The 25,986-nt window shown below is 45.4% G+C and overlaps 1 protein-coding gene across 1 annotated transcript in view; it reads left to right on the forward strand.

Annotated features, from left to right (window-relative positions):
• The first annotated feature begins 5,856 nt into the window (after window positions 1–5,856).
• Window positions 5,857–25,986, forward strand: part of FBLN2 (fibulin 2) — a 55,946-nt gene continuing 35,816 nt past the window's right edge. The window contains exon 1 of the mRNA XM_026046092.1: window positions 5,857–7,267. Within this exon, the coding sequence (XP_025901877.1) occupies window positions 5,929–7,267 (1,339 nt within the window). The 5' untranslated portion in view covers window positions 5,857–5,928. The remainder of the gene's footprint in view (window positions 7,268–25,986) is intronic.

Raw genomic sequence — 25,986 nt, forward strand, 5'->3', positions numbered from 1 at the left:
TAATGAAAGGAGCTGGTTTGTTGCTACAGTTGGTTACTGAGAGCACATTTACTCTCCTGAGAGATGGATTTGGATCCTGTTGAGTCATAAAAGCAAATGGTTTGATCTTAGGTCCTTCTGAGTGTTTTGCTACATTGTACAGATCATTGTTCGTTTGCAGGGGAAAAYAGCACTATTTGCAGCCTGTTCCTAGGGTGATCCTGATTGCAGAGAGCAAATATATTTGTTATGGATCAAAAGAGGTCTGTTGACAGAGCTGTGTACAAAAGTCATGGACAAATGGTGARGCAAAAAGTACTAAGAGACTATAAAATATGTATATAAAAACTGTTAAATCAGCATTATTTTCTCACTATTAATTGCGACAAAGTCGGGACACTTTTACAGAAAAATTATTTGTTACGAAATTACTATATTGAAACTTCTTTTTGATACTCCTTGAAGTTAGCTGTCCAACTGAAACAAACCCCTGTGAGGTATTTTGGRGAGTCTCAAATCAAGCTTTCCAGCTTTCCAGCTCTAATGCTGAAGTTCAGGCTGTGGGTGATGGAAGAGCTGCTGCCCTCCTGAACGGTGGCACCTCTGCATGTGCTGGTGGTGCAGCTGGTGCCTTTGATCCTTCCCCTGGTGAAAATGGTTGTTGGTTACTTCCAGAGGCTGCTACAAGGCAGGAAGCATCACTTTTCAATTAAATAGTAGGATTTCTTTTGCCTAGTTCATATTTTACAGTGGGAATGGAGGAAATAGTAATTTTCAGTTGTTCCAAAAGGGCTATGTGGAAGCAAAGCAGACCTGCTTCTGCTTAATGCTCCAAATAACATATTTCCCCCTGTGAGAAGATTGAAATTAATGATTCCTTCACTGTTAAGGGTTGAGAGAATCAAAGTTCTGGCAGGCATAGTGAGAAATAGGACATTGTAGTAAGAAAACAAAGAACCCCCCAACTTGAACCTCTGTGTTGACTGAAGTTTTAAAAGCTTTGCTGTGATTGACTGAAGCAGGGAGAAATGGAGAGAGGGGATCAAGGAGGTGAGTGGGAGTGAGACCTGCAGTGWTTGCCACCGTGGTGCATTCCTGTTTAGCTGGGGGACAGTGGGGAGCTGCCCTGTGCACACGTGGGCTCTGAGAAACGGTGGGAATGAGCAGAGGGCTGGAATATGCTATCGTGGAGGGTAATGCGGGAAGGGAGGGAGCCTCGCATATCCTGGGGTTTTCCCTGTGTGTGTGGGGCTGCAGAGCAGAGGGATGCCCCTTTGTGGAGTTTGCTTTACTCTTTTTCCCAGAGTTTTTGACTGTCATGAAAAGAGCTGGACTGTGGAGGCCTTTTCCCTCCCAGCGCTGGGCGAGAAYGCAAGTTTCCAGGTTGTGCGGGTGTGAGAGGAAGAGCTAATCCCGGGCTGGCACGGCTGGGCCAGCCTTACGGGCTGCTTCTGTTCTGCGTATAAGAAAAGTCTCTCACCAATTTCCATTTTCTCTCTCATTTAAAAGGGATTGTTCTTAAACTGATCCTTCCTTCCGTCCTCTCCCTCTTTCCTCTCTCAGTTCAAAGCTGTGGCCACTGCCATTTAAGAGCTGCTGCCCGGAAGGGTCTGGCTGAGGAGAGGTGTTGAAACGCAGGCCCTGGCTCAGCGCGTGCTGCGTTAAGGTTCAGCCCGCCGAGCTGCGGGAGCGGGGCAGGCCTCGCAGGGCCCCGCGGGCGGCCGAGCCCCCTCGCCGCGGTGCCGAGGGCCCCGGCTCCTCTCCCGGGGCTCCTGGCAGCAGCATCTCTGTTTCTTGGTGCTCAGGAGGTGTGAGGGTAGGTTAGTGAGGGACCCAAGCGTCCAGGCTCCCCGGCCTGGCGTGTGCAGGGACGACCGTGCGGCTCTGCTGCCCTCTCCTTTGCACCGGGCTCGCGCCTTGCCATGAAAGGCTCCTTGGAAGAAGGTGACAATATCAAACCAGCACTTCTGTTTTTACTATCCTGGCAAAGGGAGATTTAGGGAGGAACTGAGAGGTAGAACAGAGAAAACAATACTTGCACCTAAGCCTGTTTATGTGCGTGGATCTGCAGCTGTTTCAGTGGCTGATAAAACTTCAAAGCTGGACTTCAGGGGAAGCTTGTGCAGGTGCTGTCCTCCACGCTGGGATCCATTTATTCTATTTTATTGCTTTTTGTTTATAAATGACTGTCTCTTTCTTCACTGAACATTTGAAAGAATGCTCTTGATCGTGCCGTGTCTCTTCCACACGTGCTCACCTTCTGTAGCTGTTCTGCGAAGCCTGGGACAGCTTTCACAGGGAAAGGCCAGTTTCCATGAAATCTTTGAGGGAAAGCACCTCTTGTCACCTCTGGTTCCATAGAATAAGCTTTCCAGTTCAGGACTGAAGTGAAACCATCTGGAAAGAAATTTCCCAGTTAAAGACTGCTCTTAGTTTAAAGAAGTCGCACATTTCCAACATCTCTATGTCGTGTGCGAACACACTGCTTTCATCAGCATTTAAGTAACATAGCTGAACTGCTTTAATCAAGTCAATATTTCTCTTTTTGACTTTTTATTATGACTTTGATTGAAGTAAATAAGTTTCTGAGTATACTGTTTTGCAAAAATGTCAGAATTTATAACGTTTTGGCTCCAAATTAAATCTAAATAAGCATTTTTGAAATCTTGTTTTGTTCCACCCATGTCCCCCACCAGGAGAGAAGAACGTGGTGTTTTTCAGCCAGTGCAGGTTACAGTTTTGATGATTGCTGCTGTTGGCTTTTGATCTCCTGCCATGCAGATACCAGTTGAGTTTGCAGTGAAATTCTTTCATTCTTATTTCCTTTTCTGTGAAGATATGTGCCTGTACTTGTAATGCTGATTTAACTCTCAGTTTTACTGTGATTTTGAGATCTTAGTCTTGACTGGAAGCCCTGGCCTTCCCTTGCTGGGACACTCCTGCTTCCTGGGCACTCTGTGCATGGGGCTCACAGCAGCTACCTTGGCCCTGTGCAACCCCACTAAAACCAATAGGCTTAGCACTTGATACAAGCCAGAGCAGGATTTTCAGCAGGGCAGGTTGGCAAATTCCACGAAGGACATAAATTGAAGCTTTCTGGGTCATGAAGCAATGCAAAAGGCTTGGGGTGAGACTTGGGTTACCTTGCTGCAAAGTTCCAGAAAACTCTCAACAGAGCCTTTGAAAGTCCTTTCGTTCAGTTGTGCAGGGCTTAATCTGTTGTGACATCCCCCCCAACTGTGTAGCAAAAGTCAATGGAATTAATAAGACTTGCTGAAGGACAGAGTTAGGAGTAAACAGACCTGATTGTCATTTAGGTGAAGTCCTTGATTAATGTCACAGATATTTGAAAAGACCCTGAAGAAATAGTTAAAATACTTAACAAAAACAAGTCTTTGCAATAATACTGGTGTGAAGCCCCCCATCCTCTAGAGATGGCGCATTTCTCCCAGGTGGTATGGACAGCTTTATTTGACAGGTTTGATGCCATTAACATGTAAACAAGCTGTTGTCTTTGCAGCATTGTTTCCCCATGCAGGAAGGGCTTGGGTCCAGAGGCACTTGGACATGAGCTGCAAGGGCCGGGCTGGTCACGCACGCTCCRTTTGGAGGGACACATTTTCTTAGCGGGACTTGGTTGTGTCTGCAGTCTTCATTCAAAGCTGCTTTGTTCTTTTGCTAAAGTAGCAACAGACACGGATTGGCAAGTTTGAGTTGGGTAGGGGCAATGTCTGTGGAGAACAGATGGAGAAAGCATGGGGAAAATATGATGGTTTACAGGAATAAAAAGAGTTGAAAGATACTTTTGCTGGAGTTATTCCACCAGAAGCAAGGAACCGCTAATGAAAGAGAGAGAACCTATTGGTATGGAAGATTTTGGTGTTATTAGGTGAAAAATAATTTATATGGATTTTGACCTTCTCCCTTTGAGGTAGGTAGCTGGAGAACAGCAGGGAGCAGCTGGCCGAGCCCGGGCCACCACCGCGCTTGGCTGTGAGAGACGTCCGTGCGTGGCAGCGCCGCAGCCGGGAGACTCCGGCGAGAGGGACCCGCGGCCACGCACCCCGGCTGCCGGGAGAGCCCATCAGCAGTAGCTTGTTTTTAATTGTCCTTCCATTCATTATTGCCAGGCTACAGCTGCATGATAAATTATGAATTTAGATTACCTGGGAAAGCTGCTGACAGCAGGATGAATTATTAATTCCCAGGCTGGATTCTTAAGAATTTATTTCAGCACTGTGTATTGAAAATTCTTCTTTGTACTATATATATCCTAGCTTTGAGAGTAGTTATGAAAAAAAGAGGTTCTTCTAAGTCATCAGTGTATTTCCTTCTTTTATTTTTCATTCAGCTGGTATCTTTTAGCACACTGAACAAATGTGTTCACATACAGATGTGTTTTTTTACTACTAATTTGAGTGAGAATCATAATGTACTGAGGATATATAACGTACTAAAGTAATTCGAATTCCAGTGCCGAACTGAGGAAATACTTAGTACAGTGTGTTCATATCTTATCAGAACAGGCACGCTTTCCCCACGGCCTGGCCCCTTTCCAGCAGCGCCTAAGCAGGCTTGCTGGAAGCTGGGGTTGAATGGGAGAAGTAATCTTTGTGAATGGGCTCGCTGGCAGCGCTCCTGTTTCGTGTGTGGTGCATTGTTCTGCGTGATGTGAACACATTTCACCCTGTAGATAAATGTTTTAGGGTCTTTATTTTTTGGTGATGGGAGGGGTACTGAAAAAATAATCAGGCTACTGATTCTATAAAACTAAAGGCAGACTTTATTCTGTTTTATCTTCTTTTCCACATTCGATGTGTAGTTCTTTGAGCCTGCTTTTATATGAGARCAGCTGATTTGCTTTAACTCTTAAACTTTACATTGGTCAAAAGGTTTAATAATTAAAACACAAACAACTTTTCCTCAGCACATTTTAACAAATATTAATTATGTCAATTTAAATCTTTTTATATTCTGTTCATGGTAGAGTAAATCACTATAAAGCAATATTAGTGCTCTTAAAATGTGGTTARCAGTGGTGGCAGGCCCACGGCAGGAGCAAATGCCCATTGGTGACTGGTTGTAGCTCTAGTGCATTTGAGGTTGATTCTTCTCTGAGTTAGGATCCTTCTGTGGAACGGTGCCAGTTGCTACAAGCTGAGGATCTGGCCTCTAATATATGTTACGGGATAACTGATAGGATGTTTAACCACACAGTAACCACATTGTACAAAGATACCCTGTTTTAGCATCACTGAGGCACACAGGCAAACTACAGCCAAATGCTGAAAGGTAAAAGATTGCTAAATGGGGAAAAAGGTGGAAGAAAACCAWTCTTATTTTGAGTTAAGATGTGTACAGACAAATTTGAAAGTGTCAAGGTGAAGTTTCAGCCAAAAAAAGCTCTTCAGCATTCAGATCTTTGTAATTAAATATCCCAATACAGATTAAATAACTTATATATAAGATTAAGTATCCCAAACTTGTATCTTCACAGGAAGAACTGTGTATTTTTTTATTATCCCAAAAAAGAAAAATCTTTTTCTAGCAAGGAAGAATAGTGAGCAAAAAGGCACTGAAGTGTAAAGACCTTCCTTTTATTTTTATATAGTGAAGAGATTTTAAAAAGAACAGTCACAGTCTGTCTTTCTTTTCAAAAATGGGTGTTGGGGTGGAGGGAAGCATGCAACTCCAAACTTAGTGCCTACAATGCCTGGAAGACGTGRTGATTAATTTTGTACTTGGGTCTCCAGATGTTGGATTACATCCCAATTCTTAAAGAATGTTTAACAGGATATGTGCTATGTATAGTCTTTAACAGAGTTTTCTTTCATAACTCTAGGATCAAAAAAGGTAACTTGGATTTGAAGCTGAATCTACAGCCTTCAAGGAGCGAAAGCCCTTAGGTGTGCAAGTTTTGGACTAGAGCCCTATCTGCTTGGGAAGACTATGGATGGTCACCAGCTCTCCCAGCTGAACAGCTTGAGTGCTGTCCTCCTCGTGCTGCTCTGGACGGGCAGTTCCCATGCCCAGAAGGACTGCACCGGTGCCGAGTGCCAGCCCCTGGAGAACTGCATCGAGGAGGTGCTGGAGCCCGGGGCCTGCTGTGCCACGTGTCTGCAGCACGGCTGCACGTGCGAGGGCTACCAGTACTACGACTGTGTCAACGTGGGCTTTGTCAATGGCAAAGTACCTGAAGGGCAGTCTTACTTCGTGGACTTTGGGAGCACTGAGTGCTCGTGCCCCAAGGGTGGAGGCAAGATCAGCTGCCAGTTCATGCTGTGCCCAGAGTTGCCCCCAAACTGCATCGATGCCGTGGTGCCAGCTGATGGATGCCCACAGTGTGGCAGGATAGGGTGTCTCCATGAAGGCCAGAAGTATGTAGCAGGCCACACGTTCCACATGCCTCCGTGTAAGGTTTGCCACTGTCCAAATGCTGGYGGGGAGCTGATGTGCTACCAGCTTCCAGACTGCAACACGCTTGCCTTAAACACTGCGAGTCCCATGGATGCTGAGGAGAATGAACCCGAGAGGCACTATGATGACCCGTACAGCTATGACCAAGAGGCACCAGAAGGAGACAACACCCAAGTAGAGTCTCCAAAAAAGTACAGRAGCTATTCGTCCCACCTGGAGCAAGAGAGCATCAGCCAAGAGCAAAGTGAGGATTATGACTACCTGCCCGTCAGCATCGCTCCTTCATCTGTGGCTCAAGCTGATCCGTACACCGAGGAAACCACAACGACAGCCACGACGCCAGWGCCTAAGCTCCTCTCTGAAGTTACCAGCACCACAGAAAGAAGTGAGCGAAGGCGGGTGCCTCGCACCACTGCTGCGTCTCCCAAGCAAGTGACAAGTAAAGAGGCCCCAGTAACTACGAGTGCTCCTCAGGAGCACACCACACCTCGGCCAGGGACAACCAGGCCCCCGGGAGAGCTGGAGAGGAGACCAAAGGGCAAGCAAGGGGACAAGGAGAGGAGTGAACCAGAAAGAGCTCCYCACTCAAAAACGAAGAAGCATGCACGGAAAGAAGACCCAGGGAACAGCTTGCTTCAGGGCTTGAAAGAGATGAATTTAACAGAGCCAAGTTGGGCAAAATCTGCCCGAGAAGCTCAYGAAAGTAATGCTTTCCCTAAGGTGAAGTTCAGTGCAACAACCTCTCCGCCTGTTGCTCTAAAGGAAGACCGTAGTCAATCAACCCAAAAGCAGTCACAGTCACTCTTTCGTTACCATTCTGAGGAAGATGGGGACCCCAACTCCATCCATGCTGCTCCTAGGTTACCAGAAGGTAAGGCTTGTTTCCACTGTAGATGTCTTGATAATGTTCATTCACAATAACATTGCTACAGCTCCATGGCTCTTCTCACTGCTCCGCAAGGGCTTGGAATGAAACAAACTTCCAGTTACCTCTTTCTTATTTTTTTTTTAGCAGCCATTTGTTGCTTTGGGTTTCATTTGACAAGATACCATTTAACTGTTACCTATCTTTGATTTCTTAGACTGCAGGAAATGCTTTATGGTGTTTTAACTTTGTTTCAGGTGAAGAATTATAGTCTTTTTCTTCCTTTCCTCTTCTTCACCTTACTCTACAGAAAAGGAATTTAATTAGTTATCTGCTTGGATCCTCTGTTTGCCAACTGGATATAATTATGCTCGTAACTTCTGCCTTTGTCGGTAAGGAGGTGAAAACATTGTGCTTCTATCTATCCTGTAGCTGAAATGCAGCACGAGCTCACTAATTTGTGTGTTGAAATGCACTGGGGATTTGTAGGAAGAAAAAGCCCTGCCTCTTGCTTTGGATTTTAGGAGGTTGGAAGATCTTTGTCAGCAAGCACGACAAGAGTACATATATCTTCTCTGCCTCTGGATTCCTCTCGACATCTGCCGTAAATGTTGATTATGAGCTTTATGCTGTGCTCATTACAGTAATGAATGCAAACTTCATCGCTATAAATTAGCACGTATGCAACTTGTATTTTGTCTTTCATCAATTGAAGAATAGTATCTCCTTTTTCAAGATGTGGTACAAAATGTTCTTGTGAAACTCAACTGTATAATACTTGCAGTATGAGTAGAGGATACTGATTGCTCCCCAGACAGTGACATTTCATCCTGTTATCCAGGTAGCCCTTATGCAACTTGAGCTAACTAGTTGCATAAGCTAACTAGTCTGCCTGCTTGAGAAATGTAAGGGAGATGGGAAGAGGGTAGATTAGGTGAAGGAGCTGAGGTCTGAAAAGAAGAGCACTTCATGACTGTTTCCCAAATGAAAGATATATGAGATCCATGAGGAGAGATTATAGCTTTTTTCATGTTTCCTGCATGCTACCTGCTCTTCATAGGAGCCTGTTTTATTTTATTTCGAGCTCTTTTTGTTACATGACAGACAAGTATGATGGAGGTGACTGGCTGGCTATGCAGGGCAGGAGCAAAGCAAACTGTCAAGCGATCTGTGTAGCCTGAATACGGTCTGTTCCTAGGAGTAGTGACCTCATTTCCTTTGTGCAAATGCAAGTGGCAAAAAGCACGTGTCCAGCCCATGAGCCCTGCGCATGCACTGCATGGCTGATACTGCCAGGATGCAGCCAGGGTTGGGATGCCTGATGGACAAGAGCAAAACGTGATGGGTTTCTTGCCCGATATGAATTGTCTAGCCTGGAGATAGAGGCTTGGAAATCACAGGATCCCATTTTTGTTTTTATCAACATATATTTTTCCCCCTCTAAATGCTGTGGAAGAAATGAAGAAGAAGCATCTTTTGACAGCACAGCCCTCTGCTTCATTGTAGGGCTGCAGCTCTGACCTTGCTGCCGCTGTGCTTGGCCGAGGAGCTGCCGCACGTCCAGGGAGCAAGAGCCGATGTCCTCCTGCTGCGTTAGCCGCGTTGCAGCCATTCCCTGGTGTCTCCCATCATTTAGTGGCTTTGCAGCCATTCCCTGGGTTGAGGCCAGGCCAGGCCACCTCTGCCAGCTGTGGCTGGTCCCCATTGCCCTTGGTAATAGCTGGTAGTAGCAGATTATATGGGCATCATGCAAGAACTACAGAACCTTGCCAAAGATTAGGAATCTCTCCTGACACGGCTAATGCCAGGGGACGGCTGTATTGTTGTTGTTGTTGTTGTTTTTTTAATTGATGTGGCTGTGACTCATGTGAGCAGATCCATATGTTCCAAGTAATAAAACACACACATCTTCTGTCTCTGTGGTGACTCCGCAGCCTGCGATAAAGGGAAGGGATAGTGAAGACATTACTCAGGCTTGAAAGGAAAATTAATTTTGCCTACGGCTGTAGAATGGGAACATAAATTTTGTAGGTGTGTTGCTAACTGTAAAATGCTGTAATCAAAGCAAGCAGCCTCTTGTCCCCTGTCAGGAACGGGCAGTGTGAGCCAGCCCCTCCGCGTGGCCCTGGGGGCTGGTGCCCAGCGCGGGGAGCTGCGGCTCTGGCAGCGGCTGCCTCGGGGAATGGGGCTGGCTTAGTGGTTTGTGGGGCTTTTTTTGCACTTAGCTGAATTGTCTTGTTATTCTCATCAGTATATGTGCAGTGGATGGATATTCTTTGTTTATTTTAAGCTTTCCTTCCTGGAAAATATCAATACAGTTCTTAACATTTCAGCTTAATTACTTTTTTTTTTTGTTTTTTTTTTCTTCTTTTTTTTTTTTTAGTTTTCCTGGAAAAACAAATTTAGGTTTCTGAGTCACTGAGAGAGACGTTTTTTGCAAGCACAGGGACGTTCTAAGCATTCTACGTATTTTATTCTGCAGCCTTTTTAAATTTAATTTCTTTTTTATTTTTATTTTCTATTTTCCCAGACTTCAGAAAAGTGTAGGAGGCTTCACAGAAACGTTTGCTGCCGCTAAAAATTCAGGGTTGAGCCCGGGATAGATGACTATTGCCATGGGCGGCATTGGAAAGCATTTGTTCTTCCTATTAGCTGTATCCTGGCACCGGCACTCAGTTGTGGTTGGTTCCCTAATGCCTTTGGTTAAAAACTTGGCTTTGGTACTTGTGTTTTATGTGTCCTGCTCTGGTTTTATATGTAGCTTGTCCCCTGAATGTTAGAGCTGCCCTGTCCCAGTGTGGTGGGATGAGGTGGGATGCAGCGGGATGCAGCGGGATGCCGCTGCCCTGCCTGGGTCCCTATGAAAGGAGGAGCCTTCCTGCTGTTCCTGGGGCACCGCGGGGCTGAGGGCACAGCCAGGCTGCCCCAAACCCTGGCGAGCTGGTGGCGTGGGTGCTGGTTTGTCTTGATGGGTGTGGGTGAAGGGCTCCCGGCCCCAAGGGGTGACCGCAGCTCGTGGTGCTGCCCATCCACAGCCCGCCCTGCTGCGGAGACGGGCCCATCTGCGCCGGCGAGGACGCGGGGAYGTGGTCGGAAGCGGAGCTCTCCCAGCAGCACACAGCTATTGAGGTTTCCATAGCAAATGCCAATTAGCCCATTCCTAGAGGAACAGTGAGTGTGAAGTAGAAGTAATTGCATTCACTGAGAAAGTGTAAATTAATTACCTTTACCAGGGGAAGGGATGAGATTGATGGAGATGGTTTCCTTTATACAGTCTCTTCCAAACATTGATCTAGTCTTGTCCCTTACTGCAGGAGCAAGCAGCAAAGGGATTTTTAATTTCTAGTCCTTCATCTTAAAAAAGCCTTGAACAGCAGAGGGATGAATAAAGCATCTTTAAAGATGTTACTGTCAGGTTTTATTGCAATTTCCCCGCTTGTTTCCCTTTCCCTGTGTTCTGCCAGGCGGGCGCGTGACTGTAACTCAGGTAGCAAACAGCCTTGCGGCGGCTGCGCTGGGATTTGCCTCTTGTTTTGGCAGCCTGTGCAGGCATTTGCATCTAGCTGGAACCCTTATGTTACCCAATGGAGGCAGTTTTCAACTTAAAAAAAAAAATCATCCTTACTTGTGAATGAGTTTGTTGTATTTTTTAGGAGAGATGAGGATAAGTGCTCTGCACCTGCAGGAAATCCCAGCAGGTAAATATTTGTGTGGAGATCTCAGTGGCTTGGAGATGGCAGCTGTTGTGTGGGGATTGCCATCAGGGAGGGAATGCTGGATCTGAGTAACCTTCCAGGATGCAGCTGAGCCCTCCCTTCAGTTGCCTGTTTGCTGGGATTTTCAGACTGGCAAAGAAACATGACCTTGAATGTCCTGACCGAGGCAGGAAGAGGTCCCATTAAGCAGAAGCTGCAGGGAAGGTTTCTTGGACTTTCCCTGGATATACAGGCCTCTCACTCCTGCTGTTGCCTTCTGCGAGATGAAGCAGGGGTGAGAAGATGTTGTGGGCAATAGAAACACCCTCCTGTAGGGGTGACCTCCCCCTGGCAGAGTGCAGAGACCATTAACTGAGCCAGAGTGTGGTGCACGGGGTGTCCTTCTGGTGCTCTGCCAGCTGGGGTTAAATAAAATACTCTTCTTTAGAGGGACTGCTGCATATCAAACTAGGATCTCATGTTCTTTAAGTGGGGAAAATAATTTAGAGGATCCTTGCAAGAGCAGGATCTTTTTCTTAGCACCTGATAGAAGGGTGCAGGAGTCTGAGGATACAGCCTGACATTTTCAGACATCCTTGATTTCATGGGATTCTGGGTACAGGAGTGTGTGTGTGGAAATTGCTGTGTACCTGTTTTATGGAGGTAAATGTTCTCTTTTGTAAAAAGTATCATTCATAGTTTGAAAGGGAAATATTTGATCCTGATTCTGAAATTAAAACATGATGGTAACAAACAATGGAAGTAAAATGATTTTTTCTTTTTTTTTCTTTTTTTTGTACAAATGAATTAACCACTTGTGAAGACTTGGCTGTTAGGCTTGTTAGGTTTCCCAGGGGTGGTTGCATTTGCTGCTTATTTACGGTATATATCTGAGTGAATATTTTGCATGCATGTCCGATGCTTCTTAGGAAAGCAGAATGTAAATGAAGTCCCTCTGCTGTAGTGCCTATAATATTGTAGTCAATCAGTGAGGAATTAAAAATGACCCCGAATATAATTCCTTGTTAGAGCGTGGCACACATAAGCAGTAATTTGTGTTTTAGATTTTGTGAGACAATAACCTTTTGAGCAGTTACAAATACACCGGCCAAATAAATGTAGCTTTCTAGCATATGCCTCTTCATAAAAGGGGTTGTAATTGTGTTAGCCGGGGCCTCTCGGAAAGTCTCTCTTGCCTCTTAGGGAGTCTTGGGTAGCAAACCGGCCGTAATTGGAATTTTATAAAGATTCCCTTATATGTGAGCAGGTTTTATGTTTTCCTGAGTACTGCCCGCGTGTCCGCACTGTGCTGAGGTTACCCATTTCCTTATGAAGTCACCAGAAAACCCGAAGCACCAGCCCAAAGTGCTGGTGTCACTGGTGCTGCCCTCAGTAAAGCTTGGCCAAACAGTAGTTCTCTCTCACTTCTGTGAGTGCTGGTTGCTTTGCTGCTGCTTTTTGGGCCGGAGGGATGCAGACTGTGTTCACAAGGGCTCCGGGGTCTTTGACCACAGTTTTGAATTACCAGCTACTAAGATAAATGTTTATGGCTCTGACAACTCTGGGATTAAAATCTATTACCAGCATAAACAGTTGTCTTCAAGGAGGAGATTCACATCAGTAACTTTTTAAAGATGTTGCAGAAGTTGATGCTCTTGCAGACTGTTGCTCTGTGTATGTATGATATGTATCTTGATAACAAAAATCATCAAATGAGAGCTTGCAGCCTCCGTCTTACCAGTCAGGCGGGGTGCTCTTGCTTGCGTCTCCCACGACCCGTGCTGCGTGAGGCACCATGCGTTTGCCTGCGGGTTTAGCTATATGGCTTTTTCTCAAGCCTAAATGAACTGGGTGCATGAGTAGCTTTGATCCGTAAGGTAAGTGCTGAGGATGAACCTTATTTTACACAAGGTTGCTATTTAGACACTTTTTTTTTTTTTTCCCCAATAATTTGCATCTTCTGTCCTGTGCTGGTGGCCATCTGCCCCCTTGCCCTCCCTGCTTTCTCCAACTGCAGGGGACCTCATCCGGGATTTTCCTCCTCCTTTTCCATAGCGCTGGAGGAGCCAACTTTAATGGGTTGGGACGAAGCAGGCGGATAAGGAAGCGTGTCCCTTGGCATGATGTCCGCTCCTYGGAGGCTGAGGGGAGCCCCCGATGCCTGGGGCGGCTCTTGGTGGCCGCGGCCCGGTTTGGGGACGCCTGGCGTCTGCCCCCAGGGATGAGGACCAGCGGGCACGGCTCGCCGAGGGCTGCCGACAGGAGGGAGGGAAGGGAAGTGGCTGCGGYGCTGCTGGCAGGTCACCAGGAATCACACAAACCAAAAAGGCGAGTGCGGGCTGGGCAGCGAGCGCCGCGGAGGAGGCAGCGACGGGTCCCAAATGAAGAGCACCCCSTTCACCAGGGGTATCATGCATAATCTAAGAAATTTGAAGCCACTTTTCCCCAATATGTCCCAGTTTTAATATTTCACCAATGTGCTTTCAGCGTAGTGRCTGGGGTGACAAGCTCAAGAGCACAGTCTGAGGGCTCCAGGCTCACACGGAGCCATAGCAGCAATAACTCCCCATAAATTCCCAGGGAGCAGCAACTTCGGTTGTTTCTGGTCGAGGGGAGTTGGACTTTGGCTGGAGCTGACTCATATGCAGGGAGTAAAGCTATGAAGAAAATGAATGAGCACTTACAGCAAGAACATCTGGCCGGGCTTCATTTTCCTTCTCACTCCTCTGTTATTTATATGTTCGTTTCTGTGCGGGTTTGAAGTAACGTTGTTTGTTCTATTTACTGGAATCATTTTCTGAGCATGTGTTAAAATGATTRATATAGTAGGGCTGCACATCTTATATGAAGTGAAACATCCAAAGTGTTTGTTGAGTTTATATTCTGATTGAGGCATCTTGCAGGGACTTCGGGAACAAATTATATTTTGCTGCCAGTGCTTTGTAATATAGAATTTTTGTACTTGGTGCCAAACGTGCTGTGCCTATAGCACATGGCAACTGCGAAAGAATTCCAGAAAGCACCAGAAACTTCAATGGGGAATAGAGTTTCCTGCAGAAGAAAAGCATGTCATCTTCTGCGGCTCGCTTGGCAGCAGAAATGAGTGGGACTGTGTGCCTGCAAAGGGCTGCTTTTGTTTTTGAGGAGACTCTTGTTGAAACTTTTCTAGTTTGTTATTATAAAAGGCAAGTTAATTACTTGAAAAAAATCTTTTAAATGAAAGCAGAACTTGCTGTATACAATAATAATTTTCTACAGCTCTCTTCATAAGGTTAAAGTGCTATCTTTTCCATTGAATAAGGAGAATTTCAAACTTTGGGCTAGGCTGATTTGTCTCTGTCTGTTACATTTTTCTGTCAGACTCAAATTCTTTTCCCAGCTCTTACAGTTAATTTGTAATAAACGAAATCTCATAAAAGGTGGAATCATTATACAGATACACTTTTATAGCTATTTTCCTTTTTGTTTGTAAATTCCACCAGTTAAATGTCTGGATACTGGGCGTAAGTGGAGACGTGGTCGATAGCATCGTGGGGCAGCCCCTGGGCGCCGCGGGCCCGAGAGGCTCAGCCGAGGGGCGCGATGAAGCGGCTTCCTTGCGAGAGCACAGGCTCCTGTCCGGTATTGTCACATACTGGAGGTATCAATTAATTACTCCAGTACTCTGCAAGTGCAGAGCAATTTATAAGTGCAAAGCCCGCSAATCTTCTTTGTGTGCTGCCCTCACATGAGGTCTGAGCACTGCTCTTCTTGGAGCAGCTCTTGGCTTCGTTTGATGCCACTACATCGCAGTGAAGAGATCATCAAAGCACTTTCATATTTGAGATTCTTTAATGCCAAGAAACACATACCTACACACAAACGTATTTATACATACACGCAACTATATATGCAGCAAGATTAAGGAATTAAGTTGATTTCCTGGAAGGCCTTAGGATTGCACCCTACTGAAGAGATGCTTGGTTCTGTTCTCAGACATCACATCGTTGTGTTAATCCTGGCGTGTTTGTTCTGGCTGGCTGTTTGCTGCCACCTTGCTGAGATTTTTTTTTTTTTTCCTTCCTTTTGCTTCTTGTTTCTGCTCCAGAATATGGAAACTGCCAAGCAACTGGTGCGGGTGCCTGTGCATTGACCAGCCCTTGCACCAGGCGGACGACGGCCGTGTCTYGCTTGCCCTCTGCCTCTCCTCCTCCCCGGTGCTCAGGGTTAGCACCAGAGCAGAAGCTGTGCAGAGCTGTGGAGAACGTGGCGTGTGGGGGCCTGTCACTAGGGTCGTTGTTGCACACGAGGCACCTTCAGAGAGGGGATGGTGAGAGGGCCTGGGTGGTTTTTCTGAAGCCGACTGAATTGGAATGGTTCAAAATAGTATCACGGTTGCCATGGAAACGTGCCTAATTGGAAATAGTGGTTTGGGCTGAGCCCTGAGTCTGTCCAGCAAAGCTAAGCTYGGACGTGAGCGATAAAACCTGCATGGGCTTGGAGGGTCGTGTCCAGGCACGCGCCGGCCTCGATCACCCGGCCGCTCTGGCCACCRCTCGCATCGGCCTGGAGGCTCTGGGGAGGGAAAAGCCCTTCCTGCTTCAAAGTTTTCCTCCTGTTTTTGCCCCAGGAGGTCGGTGGAGCTCGGAAAAATGCCGTGGAATGCTGCTTTCCTGGGAATGGATTTGATTTTTAGTTTTTAAATGTTACCGTGCAGCAAAGTAGAAGCAAATTTGAAGTAGTTCAGCTGGATAAAAGCATCCTATTAAGGTAAATTCAGTTTATTTTGTCCCAGGAATGTGGGGCAAATGTGTGTCTAATTACAGATAAGGCAACGAAGCCTTTCATCTTCTTTCAGCGTAAAGGAATCTGCAAATAAAGTTGAAACAGGAAAATGTTTTGGAGAAATGAGACAAAGACCTTTTCAAGGATTCGGTTATCGCACTTAGGGGAGCTGGAAATGTTTTGTCCTATCCTGCTTTGTGGGTGGCTTTGGACCTATGAGGACAATTGCAGCAGACACTCGAAATCCKTCCCTTTGAGATAAAAATCTGTGGTTCTGCCTTCAGAGACTTCCAGTTTCATCTGTGTGTTTGTAGCTGGGGAGGGCCCATTGGTGCTGGTCTCGTGAAGATGCTGGAGCCGCACAGGATCCGCGGCTTGTGCCTGGCCTCTGAGGTGCTTAGCAGGGTGTCATGTTCCCTCTCCAATTTCATGCTCCGTAGGTGGTGGAGAATTAGTGCTTAATTACTTGCAGGCTGTGGACAACAACCAACCCCCTTCAACTGTTTACATTTCTGCATAAGGCTGGAGCTGAACCTTCCTTGTGGTTCAGTCCCTCAAAGGCTGTGGAGGACCTCAGAGTGCTTGTTTATCTTTTATTCTCTAGATAGGGATAAATGTTTGGTTCTAAGGGACTTCTTGCTATTTAAAAAAACAGAAAACAAACCCAACTCATCCACATCTATACCAGATTAGGTCTGATAAAGCTGAATGATGCCATCCACCTCCGCAGGCAGGCGAAAGGCACCTCCTGGGGTACGTGAGGTTTGTGCAGCTTGCCGAGGGGGAGTTCAGCTGAACAGAAAATCACATCCAAGTTTTAAAGGAGGAGCTGGAGCTCTGGCCTTGCTTGCTTACAAGGAATTACAAACATCACTTGAATAAAACATTAATTTCCCATTAAGTGACATTATGTTGCTGTGATAATTGTTCCTGTTTTGAGTAATCCTCGTTTCCTGCATGTCTTGGGTGACTCACTGCAGCGGAGGTCTCGTCCGTTCTGYTTCGCAGATGCTCCCGAGCTCTCTGCTCCTCATCTGACTCAGCTTCTTTGTCATCTGCATCTTCTCTCATTGATGGTGCTCTGTGAAAACATATGCCTTGCTAAAGACTTCATTCTATTTCCAGCATAAAAATGCTTGGCACTAAGGGCTAGAATTTTAAATTTAACTCAAGTTTTAAGAAAATTGTAGGCTGAAAATTCAGGTGCCATGTTTCCAGGCTGCCTCAAAGCTTGCACTTGAGAAGTCCCAACTGCAAAGACGTTTGCCTACTTGAATYCTTCTCTCTACTGTTCCTATAATAGGAACAAAAGTCTCCTCCTTTCAGATGATCTGTGAGTAGTTTGCTTGTGTTACAAATGCCTAGTGTGATCTGAGCATCTTCTAACTTGAAACGAATTCTATTCTGAGGGATTAAAGGCTGTGGATGGCAAGACACACATCACCTTTGTAACAAGACTGGCGGCTCTGCTGCTAGTGTTGGTATATAAACACGGAGTTTGAAGAAAGCTGATTTGGGAGTGGTGTGCTAAGTGACAAAAACATAGCATTGAAAGAAATCCTTTTTGGGTGCAAGGATTAGAGCGCTGTCCCTCTGCAATGTGGCATGACCTCTTCTAGGGTGTTGTAGGGCATCTGACCTGGGGTGCTCCGAGCCTGCCTTCCCACCCGGCATTTCCACTGCCCCTTGCTCCGGGCAGCTGCCCAGGATGCTCACCTACTGGTAGCACAGAGCTGCAGAATAAGCTTGATTCCCTTTCTGGAACCTTCCTCCTGCCATCAAAATCAATTCTGGCATTTGATGGAGAGTGTATTGAGGTGGAAAAATAATCTGTTCTGCTTTTCCAGGGCTTTTGGTACGTGAGCTGCCCCGCAGAGCTGGCACTCGCATCCTGCCTGCTGGAGTAAGCCTGGTGTAGCTGGGGCTGCAGGCGGCGCCTGGGGCTTATTCCGATGTGACTCSTAAGGGAAGCCCTTGGTTTGCTCCGAGTTGCCTTTCTCTCTRTTAGTATTGCTGACAGTGATTTGAGCTTCTTAGGTCATTTTTGGGTAAAGGGTTTTTCCCATACTTAAGACGTGTTCCAGTATTAAGAGCTGTACCCTGATAACAGATTTCTCTTTAACGAGAGATGCTACAGGGAGCAGTTTTGGGGTGGTGCCATGCTGCATACACTTCTCTAGATATATCTGTCATTTGAGGTGGTTACCTCAGCTGTCAGTCTGTCAAGATTACGTAAAGTTTTTTAAATTATCTTCTCGTTACGTGGCCAAGAAATGATTCAGTCCTCTTGRTTATTGCATTACCTCAAGCTCCTGGTATTTATTACACATCCAATCAAGAAATTAAAAGTGTGAGGCTTGCAAGGATTTATCTAGTGGCATTTAATAACTATCTGCTTGCTAGTAATTTGGTTCAACAGGAAGAAGAATTTATTTTTGAACTGCCTTTTAATGAGTAGATAAATAAGTTTCTATGTCACTCTAAAGCGTTGGTTGTTGCTTCATAGCTGCATTTACAAATGTAATGGATTTACTATTTCTTGCATATGTAGCAGTCAGTTGAGGGTAGTTCCCATTGTTTTAAAGTATCTTGATCTAAATAACCAGCACCTTAGTTACTGTTGCTGTATAGTTAGGAAAAGGAACAGAGGATGCAAAGGAGACAAGTGTCTTCTRTCATTTACCCTCACCTATATTAAAAAAACTTGTTTCATAGTGGGGGGGGAAAAACAACCATTTAAAGTGCTTGATAAACTCTTCTCAGAGTCATTTGATATTTTAAACATAGGAAATGTAAAGTGTTAAAATAAAATTAAAAAGTCTCTGGAGCCGCGTGCTGTGGGTGTCCCTGCTTGAGCAGGGCRGTTGGACTAGATGATYTCTAGAGGTCCCTTCCAACATCCACCATTCTGGGATTAAATAAAAGAAGAAAAGAAACTTTTGGATAAGCAGCATCGCTCCCTGCGGGTATTGAGCCCATATCTGTCATTTGTAGGCTGTGAAATCCCAAGCTAAAAAAAAGAAAATGAGGATTGTTTTAAGGTAACAGAAGGAAGTAATTGCTCATTCATCTCTGTTTTGCAGATGTTTGTATTTCCAGCATAGCAAATTATGGGTATTTTTAAACAAACATAGGTTAGCAAGGAAAGTGTGGGGGATTTCTGGTAAGTATCCTTTTCGTTTCTAAAAATGTCAGAAAGAAACTTAATACCATGAGGAGTTTCACTTTTCTTGGCTTTTTTCCAAAGCATCACTTTATTTTGCCTTCCCTGTGCGCTTTAGTTTGCTCTAATTATGTCTTATTTAYGAATTTAATCTTTGGGAATGTAACTGAAAAACCATATACATGAAGAAAAGGCAGATAAAAACTCTTTTCGTTTTTCACAATGTCAGATTAAGCTTTGAAAATGCTGTATTCTGGATCTAACAGGGCACATGGACATGGAGTAGGGATTTTTTGTTTTGTTTTGGGTATATTTGCTGCTTCTCTCTCTCTCTCTTCCCTCCCCCTCCCGCTGCTGAAACGAACCCTTAAACATATAAGATGGGTATGTGTCTTTTGTATGGAAGTCAATCATAACTTGCCCAATGCTCRTACCTGTGAGCTGGAGTGAGCCAGGTCCCCTGAAGAAGAAGGTCTCAGTTATGGTAAGCAAGTTTAACACTATAAAGGGAAAAGAAATTGTTGTGCATTTCCTTGGATTCTACTTAAAAAACTCTTTAAATGTGTGTGATGCACCTAGGTTTTCATCAGAGGTGACAAATGAAGGTAAAATTTGTGCAGCTAAGATACGCAATCTGTATGAGGCGAAGATGACTGCAGTGACTTTCTGTATAGCATCACAGGTGAGAGCAGTACCTCATTTTATCACTGAGACAGATTGGAAGGTTTCAAGAAGTGTTTCAAAATATGCATAAAGATTATTAAGAGTTATGCTGCATTTCAGATTTATGGCCACTCTTGAAGGGAARCTATCCTCAACTTGAATTCATTCTAATTAGCACCAGGTCAGTGAGTCCTTGGGATTTATTATAAAAAGTGTTTGCCAGGAAGGGGGTCACATTGCACTGGGGACACATCCTGGGAGAGGCTGAGTGCTTGCTGAGCTGTGTCTGTAGCCATGGTGGGTAATTGGTTTTTGACTGCAGCTTCTAGCAAACCTTTATCAAATTTGAGATCATCTGCATTCCTTGAGCGGAGCTGAGTGGATGCTGCTGAACGGATGGTTCATAAGTTCAACTCCTGCCTTGTTYTCATATGCTGGACTAGATTGTGAAAATATTACCTCAAGAGTTAAAAATGCTAAGTCTTTCTTTTTAGCAAATATCRCTGGATGTCAAGCAAACATATCAAATTTAATTGACTTCGAAAACTTAYGAAGTGTTCTGGAGCTATTCCATGGAAACAGCATGTAGAAAGTCGTACCTGTCGGTGCTGTTTCTGTTCAGGCTGGATCTGTAGGTTGCTGGCAGAGCATGGGGCAGTTTGARCTATTGCTGGTCATGGGCTGGGTTTGTCTGAAGCCAGATGTTAGCTCCTGGCAATTAATCTTCTGTAGTTAAATGTCAGTGTATTTCCCTCATTTGCAGTTATTTGTTGCATGCTGTACATCCAGGGAAGCCCACTGTACAGATCTTTTAAAAATGCCTCGTTTTTTCTACCATTGATGTTCAGTGACAGTTCATGTCGTTTAACTTTTTGTGTCATCAGCTGTAAATTGCCACAAAGCTGTGGGAAGCTTGAAATGACAAAACAATTTCTCTGCTTTTAGACAATTAAGCAAGTATAATAAGGAAAAAAATATGTAGAGGGAAGGAGAAGGTGGAGAGCGAAAATCTGTTGTTCTTTTTACTTTTTTTAGTGTTTAATATTAATTCCCTCACTAGATTTGTGTGCTTTGAAAAAAAAGCACAAATCAAGTGCAGAGTCATTACTTTAACAGGTGATGGTGTGGAAAAGTAATTAGCCTTAAATATCGAATTATTATCCCTTGCCAGACACTTTTGCTTTATATGTCATATGCTGTAAGTGCAAGTCCTTGTAATATCACTCTGGATTCATGAGAGTGTTAACTCAGGTTCCCTGTTCTTGCAGCTTCTGCAGTACTGCTCATTCATTATAACGCTGGTCGATTCCCATGCAGGTCCTGGAGAACAGAAGTCAGAGRGCAGTCAGTGAGCTTCTGCTCTGAGTGAAAGGCCTCAGCAGAGGGAAATGAGCAGTGAAATGGAGGGACCTTCCAGGCCGGGCTGCAGGAGGCTGGAGGGACACAGGTGACCTCGGCTGCTCTTGCGAGGTCCCGATGCTGCCCTCAGTCCCATCTGCTCATGGCAGCTGGGGAGCCAKGGGAGCAGAGAGGGCAGCCCTAAACCCGAGGCACCTGGATGGTGTTTCTCCATCCTGGAGAAACAGCTGAAAGTTGAATATTCATATTTTATATGAAAGCTTTTGTAACAAATTGCCTGGAAAGTTTATGGACCCAAGAGATTTCTTGTTGTTTTTTTTTACCAGTCCTTTATTACAATGCGGTTGCTGCACACTTAACTTCAGTGTAAAAGCMAACAACAAGTCCAAAAAAGCCCCTAAACTCCTAAAAAGCGCCTTGCCAATGAGCTCTGCTGGTGGTCCTGCCCCTTCCCGAAGGGCTGGGGAGCTCCGAGTGGGAGCCTCTCTCGCTGTTTTGGAGCTCCTACTGGCATCATAGGTTTAATATTAGTTTAAAAAAGGCAGGGCTGCCTTTGTGTAAAAAACTTTATCCATGCCCCTGTAATGGGGAGCCATAGGGACTGTTTTAGGCCACCCAAAACTTTGTCTGATCTGTGGAGAGGCCAGGAAAATCTTTCCAAGTAAATACGTCTTGGGTGGTTGCAGCCTGGGCTGGTTGCGTTGGTCGCCTCCCAGAGCCCTTCTTTGTGGGGAATAAAGGATTCCCAGGGGATATTGCTCCTGCTGTTGGGCTTTTCAAGATCTATTGCACAACCATTGGATATTGCAGGTGTGGTGTAACTGGCAAATCTGAAGAAAAGCCATTTACATCTCAGAGAGAAGTCGTTGTTTTAAAAGTGCTGGAGAGATCGGACGTTCTGAGTAGAGTCCTGCTCTWTGGGATAGTTTATAAAAGACCTATTTTGTGCTGGTTACATTCAAGTAAATAAATAACAAAACAAATTATATTGCCAGCTAGAGAATGCAAAATTTACATTGTAGTCTCTGCTTCCTAACATGTTAATTAGTATAAGTAGTTGAATGAATTACTCTAGATGTAGATAGCATATGGCTACATAACTCGGCACTAAGATGTTTCTCCTCTTGGTCTGGATTTACTGCAAAATTAGGAGGGCATGAGTTTATCTTTTACTCGTCTCTCAGTGCTCTCCGAGTGTATTTAAAGAATCTCTCTCTCATGAGATGTATCGATGCAGGAAGAAAAAAGCACAGAGGAAAACACCTACCTAGTGATTTTGATCTGTGAAGCGTATCCTTGCGCTGCAGGGTGTATAGATGCATCCCAGCGACTGGGAGGGAGGAAGCGTGGCTGCCTGTTGCCGCGCGGCTGGGCAGGGAGCCGTGCCCCGAGGCCGCCGCGCGCGGAGCCGCCCGCGGCACTGGCGGCTCCGCGCCGGGCGCTGCGCTCCTGCACCTCTGCCTGGAGCCATCGCTGCGGCCGTGGCGGGGCAAAATCTGTGCTTTATTGGGCTGTGAATGTATTTTCCTTTCGCCGGGAGAGAGGGGATAAAAAAAAGGCAGATCTCTTTTAAGTGGAGATGTAAGGATTGCGCTCATTTTCTTTAGCAATTAATTGGCCATTGAGAACTCTGGAGGGGTGAGAGAAAAACTTCTTATTTTAAGCACATGCAAAAATTTAAAAACTTGACTCTACGTCAACATGTGTGCCCTGAGACTAAAAGCTGACCCATTTCAAGCTATTGGCCAACGCAACTGAAGCAGAACTGAAACTATAACCTATTAGTAGGCTGGCTAGGACTAGAAATTGAGCTAGAAATTTAAAAATCAAACCACACTCTGGTAATTTGATTATACTTTGATCTTTAAGCACAGAGCACTAAAACCACTTCTCTCCTCTGTTTTTCATTTCTCTTTTCTATCTTCCTCTCTCTTACCTAGCTTGTTTCTTCAGAGTGAATAGCTGCTGTGTGTGCATGTACACTGGTTTCCAAGTAGAAAATGAAGAAGAAAAAAATCAGCAGTAGACTCTATTTGCATGGAAGTAAAGCTTAGCCTTTCAAACTGTTACTGAAATACTGTATAAACTTCTGTCTCTTTTAGTCATTTCCTTTTCTCTGTTTTATCATCTGCCTTAAGCCCCTGCAAAGGGCCTTTGCAGGAGAGATGAAGATGCTTTTCCACCCTTCGTGAGAATTTGCTGCCTTATCCCAAGCCCTCCGAAACTCACTTAAGTCACAGAGTTGGAGCTTTTCACAGCTCTCTCTTCCTCTCTGGTTCCAAAAYCGAGTATGTACAGGAATGTAAATTCCTTTAAAATTGGCTGCAGTTTCCAAGTAGGACATGTAGCCAGGGCCCGTTTCAGGAGGTGGAATTCCAGCGGAGGTTGAACTCGCTGCGGTCTCAGGTGCGGTGAGCGGGCTGGTGGAGGGAACGTGCTCCTCCTCCGGCCCTTTGGGTCGGGAAGAGAAATCCTCTTGGCAGCAAAGTGGGTGCATGGGCAGGCTGGACCGTGACTTTGCCTTTCTGCTCACGTTCGTGCCCGTTCCAAGCGTCGCACACATAAGATCTCGGGAAGGCAGGGGATTGTGAGCGTCTTTGTGGCTTGCAAAGTGCATAAAATGCTGAGCTCGCTGAAGAAATAGTTTCTGGAAAGGCAGATACAAGATGTCAGCTAATGATATGCTAAACTATTCGCAACATTTTTATAATTATTTCCTACTTTGTAGGAGACAGATGTTGCTGGTTGAATATCCCCCGTAGGCAGCGCTGCCCCGCTCCTTCCCACGGGCTGTCGCGCAGGGCCGGAGTCAGCAAAGCTCCCCCGCACAGGGATGTGTTTAATCAGCGCTGCTGAGCTGAGCGCTGGCCTAAGTATCTGCATGTTCATAGTGATTCTGTGGATCCAGGGGCTTTGTGCTGGGCTTTCAGCAAAGGGGTGGACAAGTCCTCTCGGCTTCCAGTGGCCTGGATTCAGAACCACCAAGTTGGGCATCCRTCAGCAAGGACATCTACTTCTGTTGTGATTGCATTAATTTGCAAATGGTTCCTGTATTTGAAGGTAATGTCAGTCATTTTGCTTGGAAGTAAAAAATAGTAGCTTTTATCTTGATGCTCATCTATGCAAGTGTGACTTGTTCCTTTTAATCAGGAGCATGAAGGTGAAACAAAACATGAGAGATTTTTGCGGTAATCTGCGTAGCATTTTCTGATGGAGAGAAATGAAAGAATGAATCCCTTTGTGCCACTGGACCTGTCTTGGTATATCCTGGCCAAAGGCTTCTCTGGGGATACGCTGAGCTGCGGCACGGGAGACTAGACCTGAAAGTAGAGCCTGAAAAGGGAAATGAGCCACCCAATAACTTACATGAAGCCGCAGTATCAAATGGAGTGCTTCATTTAGAAGTTGAAAACTCTATTTTCCTAAGTTTCACACCAAATTATTAGCTTATTAGGGAATTAGAAAGTCTTGTTTCCAGCCAACTGTAGTTATGAGGCAGATTGCGTGGCAGAAGAGAAGTTTCCTCATATGCTTCCTACTAACTGCTGCTGAATTCCCCTGAAACTCCCCAAACATCATCAGTAGCCTCTTCACGGTAATATTTCAAGCTGTGTTTGTGAAGGATTCAAAGARGTTTGTTTTGTTGTTGTTGACTAAAATATCCCAGGGAATTTTCATGGCAGTAACTGCTCTGGCACTGGGCACTTCCTGGAGAGCTTGAACCTCCTTGGGATTTACGGATCAAGGCAAAACTGTGGGCCATCAACTTCTGCAGCCTGTCATTAATCCAGGAAATGCCCAGGGCTGCAATCATTATTGCCGAAATTCTTGAACAAATGCTGATTGCAGGATTTCATAAAGAAAAGCCAAAGGAAATGAGAGCACTCTTCAGAACATCATAAAATAAATAAGCACGGTAATTTATGTTTGCAAACCTTACAAGCACTAGCGAGGAGTACAGGATGATATTCCGGCCAAGAAGGCTGGAGCTGTAGAACAAGGTTCTCTTCTATTTGTGTGTCCYTGTGCGCTAATTAGGAACTAAATGAGTTTCCTTCCTGTGATGCTCAGAGGCCTCTGGTCACCAGTCCTCAACCTGCCTTGGGTTGGAGGGTGATGCCTYGCCGGGACCCTCCTGGGGTCCGGGTGCTGGTGGATGCCACCTTGTCACCACATCCTTTTCTTTTCGGTTTGTTTTAACCTATTCAAGGTGTGCAGGGCAATCTGCGTGGTTGTGGCTGCTGCTTCTGTTGTTACCACGGCACATCAAGTTGCTCGGGAGTTGTATTGAAAAATACAGCAGAGAAATGAAGTGGGCACCAGCAGCTGGGGGGTGAGTCAGCTCGGAAGGGCGTCCCGCTCGCTTCCACGCGCTCTCAATAGACGCGGCTGCAGCTCACAGTGAATCACGGGCTTGATGAATTTCGTTTTTTTCTTCTGTGCATGAATTGGTCATGAAAAGAAAGAAAATTGTGACTTTTTTGTTTTGTTTTAAATGATTCATGAGCCTGCCTGAATAATTTCTGGACTGCGGGTTGTCTTGCAGTGCAGGTCAGGGCAAGCATCCATAGCGTCTGCTGGATGCTGCTCCGATCAGATCAAAATATGGTCATCTGCAGGCTTCTTTTTTCCACCCTTGTTTTCCTAAATGCTCTGGAAGGCAGACCCCAGCTACACCCTCTGAAAATCAACAGCCTTCTTAATTTTCAGTTTAAGCTGAAAACAGGGCTGGTAGAGATGCTGTCTTTGAAGAAGGGAGCTACCTATTCATGGAGAGGAGTATGCACAGAGCTGCTCTCCCCAGGGATATAATTCTTCAGACAGGAATTACATGGGAAATCGGAACCAGGCTTTTAAAGCTCCAGCTCTTTTGAAAGTTAATAGCATAAATATACGCAGTGCAAAATCTGGGAAGGAGAGGCGAGGAGGTAGATACAGCCAGGACTGCGCTGAAGGGCAAGACACGTTGTGCCGCCTTTGAGCTATTGCCGGGGCTGGAGGAGGGCGGCGGTGAACGAACAGCTTCCCTTGCAGCCCGCTGGTAGAAGCGCTGAAATGAACCACGTTTGTAAAAAGCCAGA

This window comes from Nothoprocta perdicaria, unplaced genomic scaffold (genome assembly GCF_003342845.1).
Source record: "Nothoprocta perdicaria isolate Ctin4 unplaced genomic scaffold, notPer1 scaffold_42, whole genome shotgun sequence".
Lineage (NCBI taxonomy): Eukaryota > Metazoa > Chordata > Aves > Tinamiformes > Tinamidae > Nothoprocta > Nothoprocta perdicaria.